The sequence below is a fragment of the Lissotriton vulgaris genome, chromosome 6 (genome assembly GCF_964263255.1).
Source record: "Lissotriton vulgaris chromosome 6, aLisVul1.2, whole genome shotgun sequence".
NCBI classification, from domain to species: domain Eukaryota; kingdom Metazoa; phylum Chordata; class Amphibia; order Caudata; family Salamandridae; genus Lissotriton; species Lissotriton vulgaris.
This window is the reverse complement of record NC_141694.1, coordinates 1,301,781,521-1,301,805,022: the sequence shown is the minus strand read 5'-3', so window position 1 is coordinate 1,301,805,022 and position 23,502 is coordinate 1,301,781,521. Positions and strand designations below refer to the sequence as shown.

The following is a 23,502-nucleotide window of genomic DNA, read 5'->3' as shown; positions in this document are numbered from 1 at the left end:
TTCTAACATCTCGGCTTAGGGAGGCAGGGGTCACTGGGCAGGCCCTAAGTCTTCTTGACTCCTTTCTCCATGGGAGAGAACAGAGAGTTATGCTTGGAAATTTTCTCTCCCCAGCCAAGTCATTGCAATGCGGGGTGCCACAGGGGTCGGCCTTGAGTCCGACCCTGTTTAATATCTACGTGGCCCCCCTTGCTAGACTAGTAAGATCACAGGGGATGGAGGTGGTGTCTCACACAGACGACACCCAGATCATGGTATCTCTGGCTCACTCCTCTGTTCGTACATCTGCCTCTAGCTTTGGGTCATGCATGCAGCATGTGGCAGAGTGGATGATCATCAACTCCCTTAAGCTAAATGGCGATAAAACAGAGGTCTTGGTCTTCGGGAAAGACCAAGATGTTTGGTTGAGCAAGTGGTGGCCTTTATCTCTTGGCACCTGCCCCACTCCCTCCCAATCAGCCAGAAATCTGGGTGTTGTCTTCGACACCTCACTCTCTATGACTCTCCAAGTGAACAGGACTGTGGCTACGTGCTGGGGTGTCATTAGGATCCTAAATAGAATCCGCAACTACCTTTCCCTTCAGGCGCGCAAACAGATTGCAGTCGCTCTACTTGGTTCCAGAATCGATTACTGCAACTCTTTGTATGTAGAGCTCAACAAGGGCCTTATACATCGATTGCAAATCGTGCAGAACGCTGCAGCACGCTTTGTTCTGGCACTTCCTATGGCATCATCGGCCACGACTGCTAGAAAAGACCTCCATTGGCTTCCTGTCCAGCATAGAATCTCTTTTAAGATCTTATGTATGACTTAGAGAGCACTGATGGCGGGCCCCGATGATGCACTTGGTACCTTGCTCACCCGCTATGTTCCAACAAGATGCCTTCGATCGGCCAGCCTTTCTCAACTCGTAGTGCCCCGCACTAGGCTGGCCAGATGGGGAGCAAGGGCTTTTTCTGTAGCCGCTCCTCAGCTCTGGATCTCCCTCCCAATTGAGATTAAAACCCTACCCTCAATTGATCTGTTTAAAAAGGCTCTTAAAACCTGGTTCTTCGTTAGAGCCTACCTATGAGAGATTGCTGTCTGATTTGGCGAGCTGTATTATTTGAAGTAGGCGCCTTGACGCCCATGCGGGCTAAGTTTGCACATGATAAGATACATTTCATTCATTCATTCATTCATACCCTTCTCCAACTACTCAAATGGTACAATGACATCATGCAAACATGTAAGATGAGTCCGGGTGCAAAACTCACTTCGAGATAAGGCCTGACAATTTGTTTTCTTTAATTTTCAACAGAGTTGGAATCCTTGTGCATAAGTGATATAGATATAAGGGCTGTGGTGAGTACCCACAAATAGCAATAATTCTAAGCAGTTATGTGGCACAGTTATCTCATATACTGTCAAGAACCACATCTTCAAACTAAGTAAAACAATAAACTGGTCAGCAGGCAGATTTCATATCATTAATGCAATGGCAAAAGAGGCAGCAATACCAAAAAGGTGCACAACACATTTCCACAGTACTGGGCACTTTTCACATTACATTCACCCTGGAAAAAGTGAGTAAGGTTATGGTCGCATATGTAAGAATGATCAGTATATTATGCCAATTTAGCTCAATATAAGCAGCACTGCGTCTCATTGCATTAGATTGTGTCTCCTTCCATTACATTACCCTCCTTTCTTGCTTCATAAGTCAGAGCAACGAAGAGCAGTTCCTTCGTCAGGGCCCACTTGTGAACATGAGATCTCCAGCCTGAAACCTGAAGAGCTCAAGGAGATTTCCAGCAAAGAGCAGTACCCCTCTGCTCGAATAACACGGTCAAGTCTATAAAGCAAGCATGAGGCCAAACAAATTTGCTTGTGGTGTGCCTAGTCAACACTTCCCTATCCTTTTCCCTATCCTTTTCTGAACTAAATCACCCACTCCACATGGAATAAGGGGCTAATAGCCTTCACACAATAAAATACAAAGAAGCATCCGGTCCCACATGTCGGTCAATCTCCTGTAACAGGAAGGAATATTGTATGCTATCTGGCTGGTTTGACGTTAGTACGAGCAATGTAAATAAACAGAATTAACTTCAGCCTTGAGTTCTTTGATTCGTTAAGCGCATGCATGAATATGGTCACCCAGTCTTGCTCTGAGCATTCCATGCCTATGTCTTCCTAGCAGGGCCGGGAACCCAAAGCAGCCCTGGCAGTTTGGTCGGACCAGCTCCGGGAGTGGAGGAGAAGGAGGGGCAGATACAAGTGTGAAGCACTCAGCTTTTGTCACTGGGGGCCGATATTGCAGCACCGCTGCAAAACCAGCCCCCAGTGACAAAACCAACCCCACCTGAAAAATTGGATTTAGGTAGCACCAAGCACCTGGGTCCAAGGAGACTGCACCACCAGGACTAGTGACAGTATATTGCCCACCTCAAGTGGCCTGCTGCTTGTAGACCACAAAAAAATATCACAAGCTAGTTAGATGAGAGGCAACATATAACAAGAGCAATATGTAAACATTCAATTTGACGACATATTCAAGTGCTGTTATTGGTCTTTTATTTTCAGTATGCAGATGATGAAACCAGCCAACGTGTTTCACCCAAACATGGTCTTCTTCAGGGCTGTAATGGCATACAAATTAAGCCAACTTTAATATATTAACAATGACTACATGTATATGTCACCAGATACATGTCACAACTGTCAACAGCGAGAATTTCACAGAGAAACACCAAAAAGACGAAGGGAGAAAAAGACAATAGAAATAAATAGAGTGAAGCAAGACCAATGTGGAGGGGGAAAAAGCTGCTGTTGTGAACAGCAGAAAAAATGAAAGAAGCAAAGACGACGATCAAGACGACATTCAAAGAAAAGTGGTTGTTAGGTGAGAAATAATGACAAAACGTGTGTCATGAGCAGAGATTAAAAGCATGGAAAAAGAATTGCTCACAGCATCCATAAGGATCAGTGAATCACCCGTAAGTAGGAAAACACCAGGCCCAGTGCTAAGTGAATATAAAGTAAGAATCTTCGGATGTTGGCTTACCAAATAAGATTATTTGGGGATGAAAGAATTCATTCAAACGTAGTCAATATTGCATCGAGAATTGTCACTTCTAAAAGACAAAGTTTAAGGGTATGTCAGTGTAACTGTTCCCATAATTGCAATCAGAAAATTGGGAAACAGTCCATTAGACGTACCTGTTTAAAAATTAAAGAAGCTCTTGGGTAGGAAGGGGATTCTCGTAGAGTAAACCTAAAAGTGAAGACGAAATGTCAGAGCAATGTTTCTGAGACGTAACCAAATCACGAGTAGTGCCTCAGATTTGTGCTGCCCTATGATGATCATTTGGCACCGGAGAAGTCCCAGTGGTTTTAATAACATGTCATTCCTAAGAGGAACTTCAGGTAGTAATTAAAAAATGGCAACTTTGAAAATAGTATAACCGTTGCTGACTACAAAGTTTACAGAAGGGTTACATTCCCATCTGTGAATTATGCTAGATAACTAAGGGTTTCTATATAAACAAAGTAAATCTAACAAGCCACAGTAGTATTACATTTGTGGCCACAAACTATAAATAAACCAGTCTGAAAATCAAAGGTATAAAGGGTAAGTGGGCATATTGGGACTCGCTCCCCATCGAGAAAATAGGTTTGAAAAGATTAGAATAGCTCTAGTGGGAGTTGGCACAAGTGCGTTAACAAGGTACAGAGGCGCATGGCAATAATCAATACTCCTAATGAAAAGTTAAGGGCAGCACGCATTGTCAAACGTTGTATCATTTAAAAAATAATCAAGCACGTAAAAAAATGGCTCGCTCCAGTCTAGTGAGAACGATTTTCTGTTAGTCATGCATATGACAGCTAAACTTGAAACTAAAGCCCCAATAACAAATGACACACAGCGCTATTGAAAACAGAGTATACATGCAACGTCAAACTTGACGGCAACGAGACAGAGCAGACGGTAATTAAATGAAAATAACCAGCAGCGTTATTAGGCGGTAGTAAGACAGAGCGGGAAGTGTTTAAATAAAAGATAACCGGCAGCGTAAAAATCAGGGCCGTTTCTAGGTGTATTGCCGCCCTAGGCGAGAATTGAAAAATGCCGCCCCTCCCTTTTACTACTATCACTCTCCCCCCCTGTCATCCAGGTGTTGGGGAATAGAGGCCAGCTTTGGTGCCTCTTTATCTAGTCTGGACTATCAAATCCATATTAAAGTAAGTCATCTGTGTCAATTGTTGCGCCTATGTATGTGTTATTGCCCTGTTCTGAGGTTATTAACTCAGGTTTGAGTTGGGAGGACCGTAGAGCTACTGGCTTCTACCACCTCCAATCACACCCAACACAGGTAAAAACACAGACCCACGCAAAATCTAACCAACCCATAGTATGCTGTATTATGGGGCGAGATTCTCGAGGCAGAGCAAACGTTATCTTAGACAAGATATCACGCAATGCCAGAATAATCTTTTTCGGGGCCACTTCTGGATTCAGGCATGTAAATACTTCTGTCTGCTTAATACGCATCAACTGAGGGTGTTGTGGGAGGAGTGCTTATCAATGCGCAGTGTTTAGTCTTCCCCCAACATAACCTAGATGCCCTCTTCATCACCGAAACCTAGGGCACAACCTCCCTCCTTCACACACATTTTAGACATCCTCATCCCAGATAGTTATAGAATCCAACATATAGACAACACACTCAAAACAGGAGGGGGGTTTCCAGTCATACATAAAACATACTGGTCTGGCACTGTTCACAGCTCGACAACACCTACGTATTTCTAGCTCTTCTCCTGCCGCTTTTCTCTCTCAATGTCCGAAAAAGCACTCTTACATGATGTCTAATCTTTAGACTCTGTTTACTCTGAAATAACTGTGCAGACGTAAGAATCTGAGGGGTAGGGGCTTATTGGCAATCATGGGGAGTGAGGCGCATTTCTGAGAAGAAGGATAAACTAATGGTGAATTTCTAATGAACTGTTCTGTAATCACTGGTCCCTGGGAGTGAGAATATTCCTGATCTACTACGTGTTTGGGATGATGGTTACAATTGTAGTGGTTTTTTTGTACTGTACTGTCGAATTTGCTAAAAGAAATACATTCTTAAAAAAGCTGTGCAGACTGAAAAGTTGCATCAATCTGATATGTAAATGCAAAGTCACACAGACCAGTGTTTAGCACAATACAAAGTATTATCGCAAAAATAATGAACATACCTCGTTCACAGGCCCACTCGGTATTGCCTTTCACGTAAGTCCAGATCTCTCCAAAATGAAGCCTAAATCGTGACTCTTTTAGCGGACCCTGGGGGTGAACAATTTCTTCCCAAGCGTGAATCTGTGCTCTTTATTATCATATTTTTACAGATACCGCAGTGTAGATCTCCATATATATGTCAGGATTATGAAAACATAACAATTATTGAAAAAAAAATGATGAGATGTGCTAAATGCGATTAGCCGATGGTAGCTGTCACATTTCAATCTAATCACAGTCTCCCGAGCGGTACACTGTATTCTAACGAGTACAGCACAAATAAAAGGGGTATATTTATTTAACAAATGTTCATGCAAGCATGTTTTTTGCCGACCTCCCCATTTTGCCGCCCTAGGCGGCCGCCTAGTCCTGCCTAATGGTAGAAACGAACATTATTGAGGCAGAGCGTGAGGTGTTGGCATCAGCATTTATGTAGAGAGGTAATAAGGCAGAGTGGGAAGAGGTTTCATAAGAAATAGCATAAGTTAACGGCAATAAGGCCGAGTGACTTGGTATTATCCCAACCCGCTTTACACAAAGCCCAGCAGTCCAAGATGGTGGGCCATGTGATATTTAGAAAGCGTCTGCTAATGCAACAATATCGCAGCAGTGTTACAAGGAGAAGTTTAAAAAGCAAGGGCACCAAACTAAAGGTCTCTGCCTTACCCGAATAGTGTGTATGTCGCAACGTGTCCGTGGAGCTGTATCCGGATGGCCCTCCTTCAGGCAGTGGATTTGGCGTGACAACTAGAAAGGCTAGAGCCCGCCTTTATGTGGTGTGCGCTTTTCCAGATTGAACCAGAAAGACAATTTTCTATTTCAGGGTTAGGTTCCGATGCCGTTTGCTGGCCATGTGATGATTACCAGGGCAAGTAGAATGCGCCACGCTCTATGAACGTCAGTGGCGGCAGCTGTGGCGCAACTTTAGGATACATGAGAATGTTTCCGAGTACAATTAGTTGCGGGCTGGGGTGCCTAGGATTCGGCAAGTTTCAGTATACCAAGAAGAGAAAGTAAGCCAAAAATGCATCGCGTTTAAGACGCACAATTTCCCGTGTGCAGTATACATACCTCAAAATTCATTACATAAGAGGTACCCACAATACATTTAATCATGACTCAAATAATACCCCACATGAGACTAAATGGACCTTAATTTACGCGGCGCAATTGTGTTTCGAAAAAATGGCAAGGGCTGGAGCCAATGGAGCAACAACGAAAGAGATGGTAACATACTGGGATTAATCCAACAATGGTTTGCACGGTGCAAGAGGTGTGAGGAGAAGTGAAGAGAAAGAGGAGGGCTGAGGCAATAGACCAGTAAGGAGCGAAAGGGCACTAGAACAATATAGTAGAGCAAATACATTCATAACACAGTATATGCAGTGCTTTCGTAGAGGCTGATCAGCAAATGACACAGAGCAACAAACTGAATATGGTACCAGTAAACAATCCTTAAAAGAAGACAAACCACACATGGTGTCAGATAGTTCAAAGACTTAAAGAAGCCTCAAAAGGTTAGAGGCACAAGTAAATCACGTTTTAATAAACACATAGACAAATAGCAGGGCTATAATAGTATGTTGTGGGGGAAACACACAAAACAGTGGAGGCACCAAAACAATTTTGGAGAATAAAGATTTTGTATATTAACGGAGAAATGATATTGTCATCACAGTTAATCAATTTAACCCCCAATTCAGTTACTCAGAGTCACACCAAACTAGCGCCAAATGTCATGTTATTAGAAACAGTAACAATACCCAGAAATGCCTACCATAACTCGACCAGTCTGATCAGGTCTCTACAAGTAGGAGCCATTGTATTATAACTTCAATGGCACACAAGTTTTTGGGGCAGGCAAAGGGTGAGAAGCTCTAAAGGAAGAAGTGAATCTCCCTATCAATGTTGAGCCCGAAGCTGGATGAGTGTAATGCGCATATCCACCTGGCTTCTTGTTGTCTCAGTGTCAGAGCCCTGTCACCGCCTCGCTGATTGTTCCCAATGCTCTCTATCCCATGAAAGCGGAAGCGTCACCTGTCCGTGTCCCTCTTACATTCATCTGATGCATTGGCATTAGGTGTATCTCCATTGATTGCTGCTCTGCGATGTTCCTGTATGCAAACCTTTAATTGTCTAGTCGTGCTCCCGACATAGATCTTGTCGCATCCACAAATAATGACATAGACAACAAAAGACAGTTGATAAACTGTCGAATGCTGTACTCAATGTTTGTGTTGTATTGGAATTTGGTGATTCTGTTACAACCAAGTTGGCAGATGTTGCAACTGCTACATGTGGAGAAGCCCTTAGGTTTTGTCAGCCAGTTTTTCTGTGTGGAAGCACTCAGTAACGTGTAGCTAGGGCAGAGCACATCTCTCAAAGTATTACTTCTTTTAAAGGTCATGGAGGGTCTGTCAGTGATCATTTGACTGATCCCAGGTACTCCCTTAAGCAATGGCCAGTGTTTGCCCAGAGACTTGAAGACTTCGTGATTCAAGGTGGAGTAGGTGGTAATAAATGAAAGTCATGGGTTTTCCTGATCTCGTTTTGGCTGTCTATTTTTAAGGGTATCTTCTCTTTTGATGTTCCGGACCCTGTTGTTAGCCATCTTGAGTGTGCGCAGATCATAGACCCTCTACTTGAGTCTTTCTATGCCATACCAGATTGGAGGGTGAAGTTGGCTTCCTCACTACAATTTTTGCGAATATGCAGAAGCTCACCAAAGGGAATGGCTTTCTTTGTGGATGGTGGATGCGAGCTGGTATAGTGCAGAATACTGTTTACCACTGTCGCTTTCCTTTGTTGTGTACTGTGAATTGTCTTATCCTGAACATATAGCTCCAGGTCAAGGAAAACTTTCTGTGTTTGTGACATTTGTAGGGTGAAAGAAACATTGAGGGTATTGCCATTCAAAAAGTCAAAGTAATCATGTAACTCCACTCCAGTGCCTGTCCAGATGATGATTGTAGGAGAGTAGGGCCTGCTTCCTATGGTCACCCTGACTTTTTGCTGTGATTCTCTGGTTTATCGACCTTAGTGTGGCTGTGGGCCTGCTAACCAGACCCACAGCCCAGCTGTTATCTCTCTAAATTGATACCTTGTACTTTAGGTACATACCAGATTGGCTACTGGGTCACGCTTGTAGGCCCATGTATAGTGTACCATAGGTACCCAGGGAATAGGTGCGCCTTAGGCCTACCAGGGGCTGCAGCATGCATTGTGCCACCCCTGGTTTGCCTTCCAAACTGACACCACAGGTCTGTTCACACAGCCTGGGTAAGGTGGTGTAATCACCCCTTACTTAGATATAGTATCCCTATATCTACCTTTATATATAGACACATATACACCTATAGGTCACTCCTATGGTAGGCCTCGACAATCCTGGAGGCAGAGTGCTTGGTTTTATGTGAGAGGGTGCCCTAGCATGAGCTGAGCTCCTCTGCAGCTTTCGGAACCATCTCCTTATAGCTGTTCTATGATATAGCCATACTCTTAAGTGCATTATAATCCTTGCGGTTAATGCTAACTTTGGTTTGGCTTTATCAAAACATGTTGTGTAAGGTGTCAAACACTTTGGAATACTACCCCCCCACCGCCATTTCTGGCGGCGGGGGTAGCATTCCACCCTTCTAGAGGGAGAAGACATGTAGTTACTGCTTTACCCGGTTAAAGTTAAACAAAGCCCCAGCATCACAAAATGTATGCCGCTGCCACAGACACGAGTCTGACCTCCTGCTGCTGGACGAAATTCCGGCAGAGGAGGCCTAGACAATAGGTTTCCTGTCCAGGGAGGTGCTGGCACCTTCCTAGACAGGGTTTTGTGCATTGGTGCAGGGAGGGCTGCATCAGCAGATGCTTTTCCAGACACTGCCTGGGGCACACAAGGTGCTCCATGCATAGCCTGGTTCAAACCAGTTGCAGGGGCACTCACCCGCAGCTCCGGCACGAAACTGGACAAAGGGAAAGGGGTGTAACCACCCCCTTCTCAGGTCCACCCATAGGAGGGACCTTAAAGGTAGTCCAGCCCCTAAACTTAGTATAGGAAACCAGTCCCTAGGACTTTAGATCACCCTGGACGAAACTCTGAAACATAAATCCTGGGCCTTCAACATTCCATTTCGACTGGAAGATGGAAGACATCTCCCTTGTGGTCAAGAAGTGACCACCCTGTTCCAACAGGCACCAACACCAAGTTTGCTGATCTGCATTTTCGAGGTTCCCATCGGATCCCAAAGAATCTGCGACACAGGAACTGGACTTCCAGACTTCTCTGACTCCGACCCACATCCACAGCAAAGCTGAGACCCATGGCGAACACGAGAGACGTGGGACTGTAACCCCTGGACTTCCTGCATTTTGCTAACTGCTCAACTCCCGAAGTACCCTTGCAGTTATGCATTGGGGTACGAGAAGCCCCAGCCCTGAGCACACTTTTCACTGAAGCAAAGGCCCCCACACTCCACGAGTGTCCCGTGGACCCCGCTTTTGCATTTGTGCTCGATGCATCTTCCCGGTTCCTTGCCCATTGGCTAGTGAGCCCCCTGAAGACTTTCTTTTGAACTTAACTTACTTGCCTGGCAGCTCCAGGCTTGCTCCAGCTTCCCTGCAAAGGAGAAGCACCACAAGAACTTGCTTGTCTGCAACAGAGCCAATCTCGACATCCTGCATGGGTTGCGGTTGCCAAGGCTTGTTGGGTCCGATCCGGATGCTAACACTGCAGTCAGTCAGTCAGTCAAATACACTTTATTCGATTTGTTAAAAATCATAAAAGGCATAAAACATTTATATACAGAAATAAAAACACATATTTCATAGATTTACAAATTCCATGCTAGGGCATTTAAGCAAAAAGCGATACAAAGAGCCGGTTTATATACCATGTGGATGAAACAATTAATTGGGAGATATAAATCCACTAGAAGGCACATTTCTTGTTTTTATTCTAAGTGCTGCCACTAAAAAACTAGCCACGCAAAATATGATGCGGGTACTACTCAGAGACTGTAAATAGGCTAAGGCAGGCCTGATCTGAACAAAGCCGGCCTCTCTCAAGATTGATACCAAATATTTTTGCCTTATGTCCGAATAAAATCTGCAAAACATGATAAAATGCATGGTGTCCTGTGTGGAAAATTTATCACAGTTACAACATGGACCACCTTCTGGTTTACACCATGATTGGTAGCTGCCTAAGGAAAAGTGAATCAGGTTAAATCTAAATTTGATTAACAAAAGTCTATGAAAAGGCTTGGTTACAATCCTAAGGTATGGCTCCAGTGAGGGAGAAATTAAAAGTGTATAATGCGATCTTACAGTAGATTTTAACAATTCCTGCTCCTCACGAGCCAATCTAGCCCTATCCATAAAATGCTTTTTGATCCAATTGACATCCTCCTTCCTGATACTGGATGGTGATAAGAAGAGTTCCAGATGACCTAGCTGTGCGAAGGTGTATCTCACATATTCCAGCCAGGGTATATTCTTCGCATAGTCCAGTGACATGACATCGGTCAGGATAGCGTGGTTAAGGGTTGATTCATGATTAAACCATGTCTTAACCCAGAATAGTAATGCGGCCAATTTGAGCTTGTCGGTAACATAGTCCAGGCCCACCTCGCAGTGAATCGAGAAGGTGGGGGTGGACTGAGGAACAGACAAGATGAGTCTCAGAAACCTGTTTTATGCTCTTTGGATCATATCCTGCGACACATATCCCCATAGGGTTGAACCATACATAGCAATTGTGATGCATTTGGTATTGTAGACCTTTAAAATAGCCTCCATGGGCCTGCCCCCAACCGTTTCGAAAACCCCATAAGGGCAGACGTGGCTCTAGCCACAGATATACTCTTGGCCTTAATTTTGAGGGGCCACACGAACCCTTGTCATCAAAAACAACCCCCAAATAGTGAAAAACTGTAACCATGGAGACCAAATCACCGTTGCACAAAAAAGATTTAGACTTACACTTATTTCTATGGAGACCTACAACCATCGTGTGGAATTTTTTTGCGTTAACTTTTAAATCTAACCGGCCCATAAAGGCGCCGAATAGATCCAACAAACGCTGGAGACCCACCCCAGTGCGGGCTATCAGGACTGCATCGTCGGCGTATAGGAGGGCCGGTATCCCTGCATCTCCTAATCGCGTGGAACGTCCCCCTCCACTGCCTCTAGATGGTTTCCCAGGCCATTAATATAGATGGTAAAAAGGAGGGGATCCAGGATGCAGCCCTGGCGCACTCCTCGCTCCGATTTAAAACGGCTTGTGCACCTTCCCTCCTTGGTGACCCTTACTGTTGCAAACAGCTCCTGATGGAGGGACGCCATAAATTTCACCAACGGCTTATCAATCCCGATCTCCAGTAAAATATCCCACAATTTTGCCCTGTTTACTGAATCGAAAGCCGAGGAGAGGTCCATAAAGGCCAAGAACAATGACCCCTTCTTGGCTACCGTATACTTTGAAATTAGCAGATGCAGGTTAGAACACTGGTCCAGGGTGCCTCTCTTCTCTCTGAATCCAAACTGGATGTTTGATAGACCTCCCCTACTCTCGATGTTATCCCTTAATTTAGACAATAAGACTCTGCCTAGTATCTTAATCGCAGAGTCTAAGAGAGAAATGGGTCTATAACACCCCGGGTCATCACGCTGCCCCTTTTTGAAAATTGGCACAATAATTGAGGTGGACCATGTTGTAGGAAAGACTTTGCCATTTGCAGCAGAAAAAACATGCGTTAGGACCCTGGCCCATAGTTTTGGAGAGTGTCTATACAGATCAGCGGGGACGCCGTCCGGCCCCGGAGCCTTGTTCTTGGAAGTCTCCAGATTGTTCTCTCCACCTCGGCTTGATCAAAGAGTAGGGGAGCAGACTCTGGTGCCTCCCAAGAGCAGCCTTGGGTTCCAGCATTTGTGTCGCAATACACCTGTCCGAAATGACTGAGCCATTTGTCATCGGGGATGACGCAGTCCCTGACTGCGTTATCTAGCTCTGAAAAAAAGGGCTGATTAATTGTGGCCCAAAACTGGGTACTATCACGCAGAACGTCAATAGAGAGTAGTTTCTCCCAAGCTGCGTTTTTTATTTCCTTTTTCCTCTCATGCATTATTTGCTTGTACTCCTTCCTTAAAAGGCGACACCTGCCTTATCTCTCGGGGTGGTTTTTAGTGCTAACGTTAGTGCTCTATGGGCTCTTGAACACTTGGAGTCAAACCATCTGTGGTGATTATTACCACCCTGACCTGATTTGACCGTCAGAGCATCAGAGATTTGTACCCCCATAATGTCAAGGTTTGTGGCATTTTGGTCCTGACATATCACCATATTGCCCTTGATTTTCGGGGGTAGTTCTTCGGTGAACTGACCAGGGACTACATTTGCCCATTTTAACCTTCTCCCTTGGTCCACAGGGCGTAGAGCTGGCCCTGGTAGCACTGGGGAAAACTTTGAGCCCATGGAATCACCCCACTGCACCTCGAGCAACACCGGGTTGTGATCACTATATATCGAGACAGTTGCTTTATAGGACACAACCCTATGTAGAATACCCGGGGTCAAAAAGATGTAATCTATCACAGAGCCGGGGTCAGTACCCTTATAGGTGATTGTTCTTACCCCCCCCCCCCCCTCGGTGTTACAGGGTTCAAAAAGATTAAAATTTGCCACCAACTCTTCAAGGGCTCCCCTGACTTTGAGTGCTCAAAATGTGGGGCCGCTGAACCCAATGGGTCCTCATGTTCACCAATGGTGCACAGATCTCTACAGAGGTGTATATTAAAGTCACCCAATAAAATAAACTCAAAATTAGTGTGATTATTTTGACGGAAAGTAAAAAGAACATTTTCCAGGGCATCAATGTGTTCAATTCCATTGTTCCTAGTCCAAGAATTATAAAAATTAATTAAAATCATTTTACGAGTGGGGGAAACTGCCCATTCCACAATTAGGAGGTTCGGTGAGCTAGTTTTGATCATATTTAGGGTCCCCTTGAGTTTGAGTGAGAAAATGGAGATAAGGCCACCCTTCGCTCTGCCAGCAGTACTAGGGACAGCCGGAACGGCAAAGCTAGTGAAGCCGTCTAGCCAAAAATTGGAAGTAGTATCCCATGACTCTTGGAAAGCTATAATGTCATGGCCAATTACAAAATCTACCCTGGCCACGTCTGCCCTTTTAGCTCTAATTCCGGCTATGTTCCAGCTAATAATTTTGCAGACTGCAGGCTCGTCACGGGCAAAGGTCCTAGGCGTGACAGACTGCATTGAGACTGACTGTCAATCGTTTTCCTCCAGTGCCGAAAGAGGGGCAAAACGATTGCTCAGGGATGGCCGACCACCCACCAGGGGTGTGTGTACTGGCTGCAGAAGTGAGACTGCCTGAGTACCTAACCCCCTTCTTGGGTGATGTATTAGTGTGAACCCATCTGATCTTGCCCCTCTCACTACTGGGGTCATGCTCCTCCTTAACAGGGCTGGGCGAAGGTCTGCGTGATGGATGCCTAAGGATGGATAGAAAAAACCCAAAGGCACCGGTCTCATGTGACTTGCCTCTGATATATCTGAACCGACCCAAAATAAACAATCAGCCAGGTCGGGGCTTTCGAAGTTTATTATGACACAGTCCCCCTGAACAATCTTTGGACGTCCCCCGATCCAACCCACCCTGCTAGAGAATATGATCCTATTTGAAATGTTACTCCCGCCTCTGTAAGCTTTCACACACCACATTTTAGCCTTGTTTATTAGATCCTAAGCAAATTCACACTCACCCTCGACTAATGGAGGTACGCCGATAAATACTGCAGTTAATGGGGCGGCCACCGGGGGCAGGTCTAATCTTACTTGTCAGCCCCTTGCTTGCCGATTTGAAGCTTTGTTAGGCGGATGAGAAAAACTATCAGTGTGGCCTGGATTTGAATAAGCTACCTCTGTGGTGGTACAAGCTGTGCGGGAGTCCCTAACTGTTTCTGAGGCCCGCTCATTGTTAGGCGGCATAGAGCCAGCAGATCTAGTCACCTGGTTAGGGCTTGTACTTTGCGAGACCATGCCCCCTCTATGCAATGCAGGGACTAAGGTCAGGTCGTTAACAATGTTATCGATTAAAGTACATTTCTTTAATAAACCAGCAAGGCAGGTATTCAAGGTTTCCATGATGTCTTTAGCAATGGACACCAACAAAGGCTCGATACGGGCAGCAAACAAGGCCTCTAGGTGGTCGCCAAAGTTAACATCAGTCCCAGTGGCAATAATTGGGCTACCGGACCATTTTTTCAGACTTTTTGAGTTCCGCTTTGGTGCTTGACCAGTGGCCTGTATATCCTGTGGCGAGGGCAGAGCTGGGTTGTTTCCAGGGGGGGACAAGTGATTGGAACCATAATCGGGTTAGGGTTTAACACAACCACCTCAGGCTCTAGGGGAATGTGGGGCACATGAGCGGTGTCTTGTGAATGGTTCAAGGGTGGGGGAGGGGACATGCCCAACTCATGTTCGACGTTCTCAATTTCTTTTGTAAGTGCCCCCACAGCTGAGGTAAGGTAGGAAATATTTGATTCGGAATATCTTGGCACCTTGGCCTTTTCCCCCCCTCCTCTGTAGTTACAGTGTTCTTGCGCTTATCCATGGCTAGATGTCAGGGAGCAGGCCCAGCCCTGCCTCGTCCTGCCCCGGACGGCCACAGATGACCCACACTTTGCCCGGGCTTAGCCCGGCGGCACCCGCGCGCGTCCCGCGATGCGTGGGGGCGGGAGCGCTATGAGGGCTGGCGCGGGCGTGCGGCTGACGTTGCTCCCCCTTGGGCCACTGGGAGTTGTAGGCGGTTGCTTGGAATTACCGCGAAGCTGTTTCCCTCACGGCGCAGTGATGTCTAATGAAGCCGTTCCCCTCACGGCACGATTAACAGGTGAGGAAGCCGTTCCCCTTTACGGCAGGGCACAGAGAAAAGTGTGGGCAGCCGTTCCCCTCACGGCAAGCTGATGGATTGTTTGGCGCGTCCCGTGATGCGTGGGGGCGGGAGTGCTATGAGGGCTGGCGCCGGCGTGCGGCTGATGCTGCTCCCCCTTGGGCCACTGGGAGTTGTAGGCAGTTGCTTGGAATTACTGCGAAGCCGTTTCCCTCATGGCGCAGTGATGACTAATGAAGCCGCTCCCCTCACGGCACGAATAACAGGTAAGGAAGCCGTTCCCCTCACGGCAGGGCACAGAGCAAAGTGTGGGCAGCCGTTCCCCTCACGGCGAGCTGAGGGATTGTTTGGCGCGTCCCCTGCACTGCAGTCAACTAGATCCTTTGTAGGACAGCTCGAATCCAGCACCTCGTCATTGTCGATGCCTCCTGGACCTCATGGCTGAAGCTTCTTCAACTTCAAGCCCCCAACATCGCCTGGTTCCATCCTGGTACATTCCTGGTAACTGGCTAGTGACCCAGACTCTGTCCCCTCTGGTTTCAGGTTCTTCAGATTTTCGATAAACCCTTGGATCTACCCGGACACTTTTCCTCTGGTCGCCTGCAGCGTTTCTTTGCAGCTCTCCATTGAAAACGATGACGAAACCCGACACGAAAAGACTCCTATGCACCTGGCTTCCCTGGGTGAGGCAACATAAGTACTCCGGTGTTCCCGTGGGTCTTGACTCTCGAAGTGTCCTAGTTTAAAAGGGTTCCATCCTAGTCCATCCGGAAGTGTCCTTAAATTGTTTAATTGTAACTTTTACGTTTCCTATAGAAAGTCAATGATAACCCGCCCCTGTGTTTAGAAACTGCCCGTGGGCTTCCTACTTCCTAACCTTTGGTTGTTTAGAGGAGCCACAGCGATTTCACAGGCCCCAGGCCTGCTTTCTAATTCTCTTGTGGTACTTATACCACTTACTTAGTATATGGTTTGTGAGGCCAGAGGGCATACAGTATACTGTGCAACTTATCGTATATTAATTGAGAGACTTGTATTGTATTTTTACCTCTGACCTCATAAACAGTACAGAGGGGTTGTGTTTAGAATAAATACATATATATTTGATATATACCTTGTGTGGTGTCCTTTCATTTGGTACTCAAGGGATTATAATTGGTAAAACAACTTGCTTAATACACTCTCTGAAGTCTTAGCCTGATGACTGCTGGTTCATGCTACCACTAGAATAGCTTTCTATAAGGTTGACTTTACAACCACCATCAATAAGGTTTGATTAGACTGGTGCAAGGTGCCCACCAGAACTAGTGGACATCATATGCCAGGCCAATTTCTCACAATGATAATATCATGGCCGCCCTTGACCATGCACGGGTACGCTCTAACCACCATATAAAGAGGTTGGCATATGACGGTGCAAATTTTGAACCCATAGCGGTCCCCTGCTCTTGTTTGTACCATGTGGTGTTAAACAAGAAAAAGTTGTTATCGAGGATGAGGTCAATCATCTCTAGTAACATCAGATTGTGATCATGTAAACTAGCATGTCTAGTGGAGAGATAGAGATCAACTGCCTGTTTCCCATGGCCTTTTTTTAATGCAGGTGTACAAGGATTCTACATCCAAGGTGGCAAACCACATGTTGTCATGTAAGCATGGGCGAATTTTGCGAATCTCGCGTTCGCGAATTTTGCGGATTTGCGAACTCGCAATCCGCAAAATCCGCGAATTCCCGCGAATTTGCGGATTTTTTTTTTTTTGTGTTCGCCCGTGTTTCTGCCAGTTCGCGAGGGTTTTTACAATTTCGCAATTTGCGAACTTACCTGTCGGGTCGCAAGTTTTGCGAACTTGTTGTTTATACGTGTCCAGCCTGTTTGGGACACTCTTCTTCATCACTGCCAATCTCTGTCACCACTGCCACTCTCTGACTACTCATGCCACCCTCTGGCCCACCCATGCCACCCTCTGTTTCATCACCACACCCTCTGGTTGTCCAGTGTACATTATTTTCGGCAAAGCAAAGCACACCTTCCCTGCCTCAAGTGACCTGAATTAATTTGGGGCTGATTAATGTGTCACAGAATATTTTTTTAGCTGGCACCTGCTTCCTTAGTGCGCCCTGATTAGTGATCTTTTGCACTTGCTAAGTGCTTTCATTGTTGCAAAATTAGTTACAACACCTGCCCTGCCCCAACTGACAATAATGAATTAGGGGCTGATTAATGGATTTTAACTTCCAGCCTGGCTCCTGCTTGTCTCCCTTAGCTGTAATTCAGGACCTTTGTGGCATATGTGTAACTATTCTGAGGTTCAGAGCAGGGTCACATAATAGTTGCAACTGGCAACTGAACTCTGGAGGGGCCCCTCAGGAAGCACTACAGGAAATGGCTACTAATGATGAGCCTGAACTTTTGAACCTGGTAAGTAGTTTCAGTTTTGCTAAGATCGTATTTCTGCAATTTAGCACTTATTCGCGGGGCGCGAAGTTGTACTGGGAAGCCGCAAACTCACCCGAACAGTGCGAGCAGTGCAAGCAAAATCCGCTGCTCGCGGATTTGGCGGGAGATTCGCGAATCTCGCGGATTGCGAATTTCCCGAAAATCCGCAAAATCCGCGAGCAAAACGGATTTTCCGCCCATGCTTATTGTCATGACATTCCAGGTAAGTTTGTTTATTGAGTAGATCTGTGCTATTTTTGATGTAGGATTGGAGGTTAATGACTAGTGGCTGCAGAAAGGTATCCACAAACTTTGCTAGGGCTTCAGTTATCGATCCAATTCCAGAAATTATTGGCCGTCCTGAAGGGAAGGGCTGAATTTTGTGAATCTTCGGGAGAAGATATATGCACTGGTACCTGGGGTTGGTGATAGACAAAAACTTGTGTTCAGTATCGGATAGAAGACCAATCTCTTTCCAGTGGCTCAACTGGGCATTGAACTTTAGGGTGGCCATACTGCAAGGGTTGGGACCAATCTTGGTATAATGTGCTGTGTTGTTAAGTTGTCTCACTACCTCATTCTCATAGTCGATCCTATTCATCACAACCACATTGCCCCCTTTATCCACTTCCCTTATTATTATGTCACCATTGGAGTGGAGATTTTGAATTGCTGCCCTCTCACGTGATGTTAAATTGTCTGCATGGTATCCTCTGGATCTAGTTGAGTGCCTATCCTCTAGATTGTGCAGTTCTTTTGTCACCAATTTATGAAAGACATCTAGACTGTTTAAATGTGCACCCCGGGGCATGAATTTATTTCTGTTGTGGAGACCGCTGTCACAAGTGTAATCTTTCGCTAAAATTCAAACTTTCTAACACATGATCGTACGATGATTCATTGTCATTGTCTAGGGAAAGAAGCAAAGACACATTTTTCATGTGTGGGACATTAACTTCAGATAGTGGTGTCGATACAACCACTATAGCATAGTTATTGAGAGAAAAATGACATTTTAATTTAGCACGTCTCACAAATTACCACAAATCAACATGGAGATCAGTAAACATGCCCCGATACACTGGACAGTATCCAGGACCTTTATTCAGTACATTTATTTCATGCACATTTAAGGCACAATTTGACAGATTCACAACCAAATTGTCAGCAACAGTGCTGAGAGGAATGGTAGTAATAGTGTTTACATCACATGTGTCTAGCGTTTGTTCACCTGACTCTTCTGATATCTTGTCAGAACCCAATCTTTTCCACGGATTTTCTACTCCCCTCTCTCCTGGTTTGTATCTTTGCTTTCTGTTCCCAATTCTGAAACGACAAACCTCCTCTAAAAAAGACGAGGATAATACACCTTGCACCCCAGCTTCTGTAGCCCCATCTCTGTTGACTTCATCCACCAATGAAGCCTCAGAGCTGACGCTAATGCTGGAAGGCTTCCAGCGGTGGACGGAGTTTGGGTATCTGTATTTGGAACCTGGATATTATCAAATTTGGCTATGGATGTGAAGATACGACCATGATCATAATCTCAGTCGTCACGCATAATCTTATGCACTTTCCTATTTTTAACGATGGCCTGATGATTTACAATCTGATCCCTAAGGATTGCATAGTTTTTGGTAGTGGCCTCTACTAGGTTCAGCTGTTTAATTTCATCCTTAAGGATCTTTATTTCTGCTTGTAGTTTGACACATTTCCTTTCAGCATGGGCTATCAAGATCCTCATCATTGTAAATGAGGAGTTATGGAGATTATTCTCCCATTCAGACAAAAGATCCTGGTCGAGATCGACACAGTTGGGAATCGTGAGTATCCTCAAACCTCTAGGGAATTTTTTGTTATCTAGATATCTTTTGAGGGTAACCCCGTCCCACCACTTTGAAAGCTCATTTTTTTTAGCCTTTCTAGTTTCTGAAATTTTAATTTCAGCCCTTCAATTTTAGTTACCCCACTAGAGACTGCCTGTTTCATCTCATAATTGGGTTTAAAAAGATCCTTAGCAAGTTCTTCCCTTCCATCATCAAAATTCATTGCGTATAGAGTTGGTCTTGCTTCACTCTATTTATTTCTATTGTCTTTTTCTCCCTTCGTCTTTTTGGTGTTTCTCTGTAAAATTCTCGCTGTTTACAGTTGTGACATGTATCTTGGGACAAATACATTGCAGTATTTGTTAATATATTAAAGTTTGCTTAATTTGTATGCCATTACAGCCATGAAGAAGCCCATGTTTGGGTAAAAAGCGTTGGCTGGTTTCATCATCTGCATACTGAAAATAAAAGACGAATAACAGCACTTGAATATGTCGTCCCACCTGCAAAATTGGCCCCCACTCCTCCAGCCTCCCGGGGAAACGCCTGATGCCCAGCACGGCCAGTCCCACCCTGCTGCTTCCTCGCTTAGTCTTAAAGCTGCCAGGTCAAACCCCATCTGTGTCTGCCCCTCCCCAAGTCAGTGCTATTTGCGTTGTTTATTCAGCCCTGAAGGAGACTCATTATTTTGTAACGCGCTGCATGGCAGCAAGTTGGTAACTTTTATTCCTCCCTGAGTTCAGAGAAGGCAATAATAAGCCCGCATCAAAGGGATGGCCCAATTGCACAATGTCTGGCGATTTGCTGCCACGGTAGCCCGAGTAAAGCCCAGCATTAAAACTGCAGAAATCTCTGAGGAATACAAAGGGTCAGACCAGTCTTCTGCTCTGGAAATCTGAGACAATAGTGCCCACAAACCGCAATCAGCAGAGCACCTCAGCCCATATAACACCTCCCACCCAGGAAATATTCTGCCAGAGTTCCACCTCCCAGGGCAGCAACTAGGAACCCAGTTACAAGGGAGGCAGAATGGCAAGGCCATCCAATCATCCAGTAAAATAGTGCTGCGATGCAGTATAGTTTGAATTCAGGTACTCCTAGGCCTCTCTCTGGAAGTTGTGGGTAACATTTGGACAGTTCTATTCTATGCCTCCCTGTACCACACAATATATCTATCAACACCAGCCGGGCAATAGAAATCCCAGCAATAGCGGCAATAAGGAGCAATATCGCAGGATTACCTGCGATAAAAAAAACAGCTATAGTAAAAAAACATTGGCGAAAGGGAGATGTGGACTTAGCATGACGATCCACCTCCTATGTTAAACATGCTAAGTGAAACAATTAGCAGGCGTAAAGAACAGGCGATATAGCCGGCTAGCGCTACTTTTAAGGTCGCTAGGCTGGTTATCAATTCCCTTGTTGATAGGGAGATCCTTCTTTAGCGATTATTTTCGCTGTATTTCTCGGGGGAACGCCTACCTCGCATCTCATTAGCGATGCAAGGCGAAAAGAAAATGGTAGCTAAAGCATGGATTCACGCGTTAGTGTGTCCATGCAGATAGGGCGATAAAATGATCGCTGCTTTTCATCCCAAAACGGACGCAAAAGCAGCGATAATTTTAATGACGACCCTTGATGATATGCCCCTAAATTCTTCATAATCTTATTCTTCTGCCTATTCTCCGCCCATTCCACAATTTACTTCCATCTCTTGTTTTCCCTTATTTGACTGTCTTCTCCCCATACCATGAGCATCCTTTGTTTCACTTACTTATCTTCCTCCTCCTTTTTTTATAGATCGCCCTTTCCCTCCCTATTCCCTCTTTGATCATGTTCGTTCCTCCATTCTGTCTTCCATTAACTCCTATGCTATATTGCGCCTGCTTCTGCTTCTCTTCTATCCTCTTTCAGCTGTCTCTCTGAAAGAAGTGTCTGCACATATGCTTTTATGAGCCTGTACCCGGCCTTGTCAAGCTATACCTAGTTAAATAGAGGTTGTGTCTGTGGGAAAAGGAGCTTCTGACTGAGCATTTGAAAGTTTTGCCTGGACATATAGTGATGATATTTGACCTAGATTTTAGATCCGGGCATTTTAGACTAACTCTGGAAAAATGACTTGAGCATTAGATGGTTGCATCTATGGTGGCATTCCCTTTTGGTGATCAGTTTTGTACCTTGGGGATTAAATGCAGCATCGTGCTTTAAATATAGATAAAAACTTTAATAGTGCTATCTACTTTACAATGGTGTAGCAAGGTTAGATGGTACCCAGTACGGAAAATTTCTTGTCACCCCACACTTGACAAAATGGCAAAAATATGTGGATAAAACACATATTTTTGCCATTTTGTCACCTCCCTCAGTGATGACACTTGTCAACCCTGGCTGGACAAAATGGCACAAATATGTGTTTAAAACACATATTATTGCCATTTTGTCACCCCCCTCAGTGATGGCACCCGGGGTGGCCGGCATCCACCGCACCCCCCTTCCTATGCTACTGCTACTTTAGGTCTTTTCTATTATTGTCTAACTTCTGTTTATTGTAGGCATTTCAAGTTCAATATTATCACCTCCTGGAAAATTAACAAATGTTGAGTGTCTGGAGATCACTTCGTGTGATGTCATAACGAGAATGTCACAGTGTGTATTTCAATGCCGCTATAAATTGCATTTTATTTGACATCTATGTTTTGCAAGTGATTATTGTTTATTTTTTTAATTATTTTCCTAAATCAAATTCAGTAAAGAACTAGTGCACATAGTTGGCATTTGATACAACATACTAATAGACAATTAACCATTCAATCAATTAATCCTATTCTAAGTACAAATATGAACATTCTCAAAAGTATTTGTTCACTTAAATTATGTTTCGATGTGCGAGTTAAGGCATTTATGAGGATTAAATTCTTGAAAATGCAACCATAAATGCAACCGCAAATGTGGAGGCTTGCAGACCTAGAAGGTGAATAATGTCAGTCAGGAATAGCCAAGAGGTAGCAAGTGCTATCTTTGGCTTGTACTTTGCTACACCGGGCACTGTCATTACAGCCTGTAGTTTCAAAGCACATTAAGCAGACGTTTGACTAAAAGGTAAAGATGGTTCCAGGAAAGCAGTTACTTTATGCAGTGTGCAGTCCTTGCGTTTCCCCTAACTCCATAGCAGCACATGGCAACATTTTCAGAAGAAACGCTTGGAGATGAGTGTCAACCTTCTACTGGTATTGATATTAAAAGGGTGCACAAAATCACTTCGGTGAGCTCTAAATATTTGAGGAACTGATATGCAAGAAATAGCATCCAGAAATTAGAAACTACTCACATATTGTCCCATGATCAGCGAAGATATGAAACTGAATAAGGCGAAGCATCCAAAAATCAATCCAACAACGAACTTGCTAACTCCTTTCTTTGCAGCCTGCATGGGGGATACAAAAGCACAAAAAAAGCAGCATGAATAGCAGAACAAGATGGTTTGACAGCGGGCAAATGTGCGGTCACTACACGATAATGCAAATATGGACTGCTTGTTGTAAAAAGGAACCACTTACCTCTTGGGGAAAAAAGGGGGCTAATAAGGAGAAGATGATTGATGAACACAAGTTAATCGAAGCACATGAGATGAGTGTGAAAATCTGCTCTCTTGAAAACATTCTCCATTCCTCTTTGGATGCTTCTGGTGTTTGACTATCTGAAAGAAAAATAATGACATTGTAAATTATGGGATCCTGAATTACAATAAATTCGGAAAGCAGGGTATGAGCCCCCACTCAAATCAATAATTCAGGTCCTTGTAAAGCAGAAGAGCATGTTAATTACTTTAAAGCAGAACAAAACACAATTTAAGTCAAGAAATCAAACAACAAAATTCCCACAACAATATATTAAAGTGAAAAATACGTAATAAGTAAAACCACCAAAATTGTCAAGGAGGTATACATTTTTTAAATTCAAAAGTCAACAAGCTAAGCATCAACGACAGTCAATGATCACAGGTGACATGATCCTAAGTGGATTTTCAGGCTCATCAATGGAATGTGGGCCCTCTAAGCCTATCGCGT

The 23,502-nt window shown here is 44.7% G+C and overlaps 1 protein-coding gene across 2 annotated transcripts in view; it reads right to left on the bottom strand.

Annotated features, from left to right (window-relative positions):
- Positions 1-23,502, bottom strand: part of LOC147708819 (MFS-type transporter SLC18B1-like) — an 886,944-nt gene that overhangs the window by 768,533 nt on the left and 94,909 nt on the right. For both annotated transcript variants that reach the window (XM_086925398.1, XM_086925399.1), the window contains exons 2-3: positions 22,993-23,132; positions 22,764-22,859 (exon numbers count right to left, since the gene is read on the bottom strand). In XM_086925398.1, coding sequence (XP_086781524.1) covers positions 22,764-22,859; positions 22,993-23,132 — 236 coding nt within the window. The remainder of the gene's footprint in view (positions 1-22,763; positions 22,860-22,992; positions 23,133-23,502) is intronic.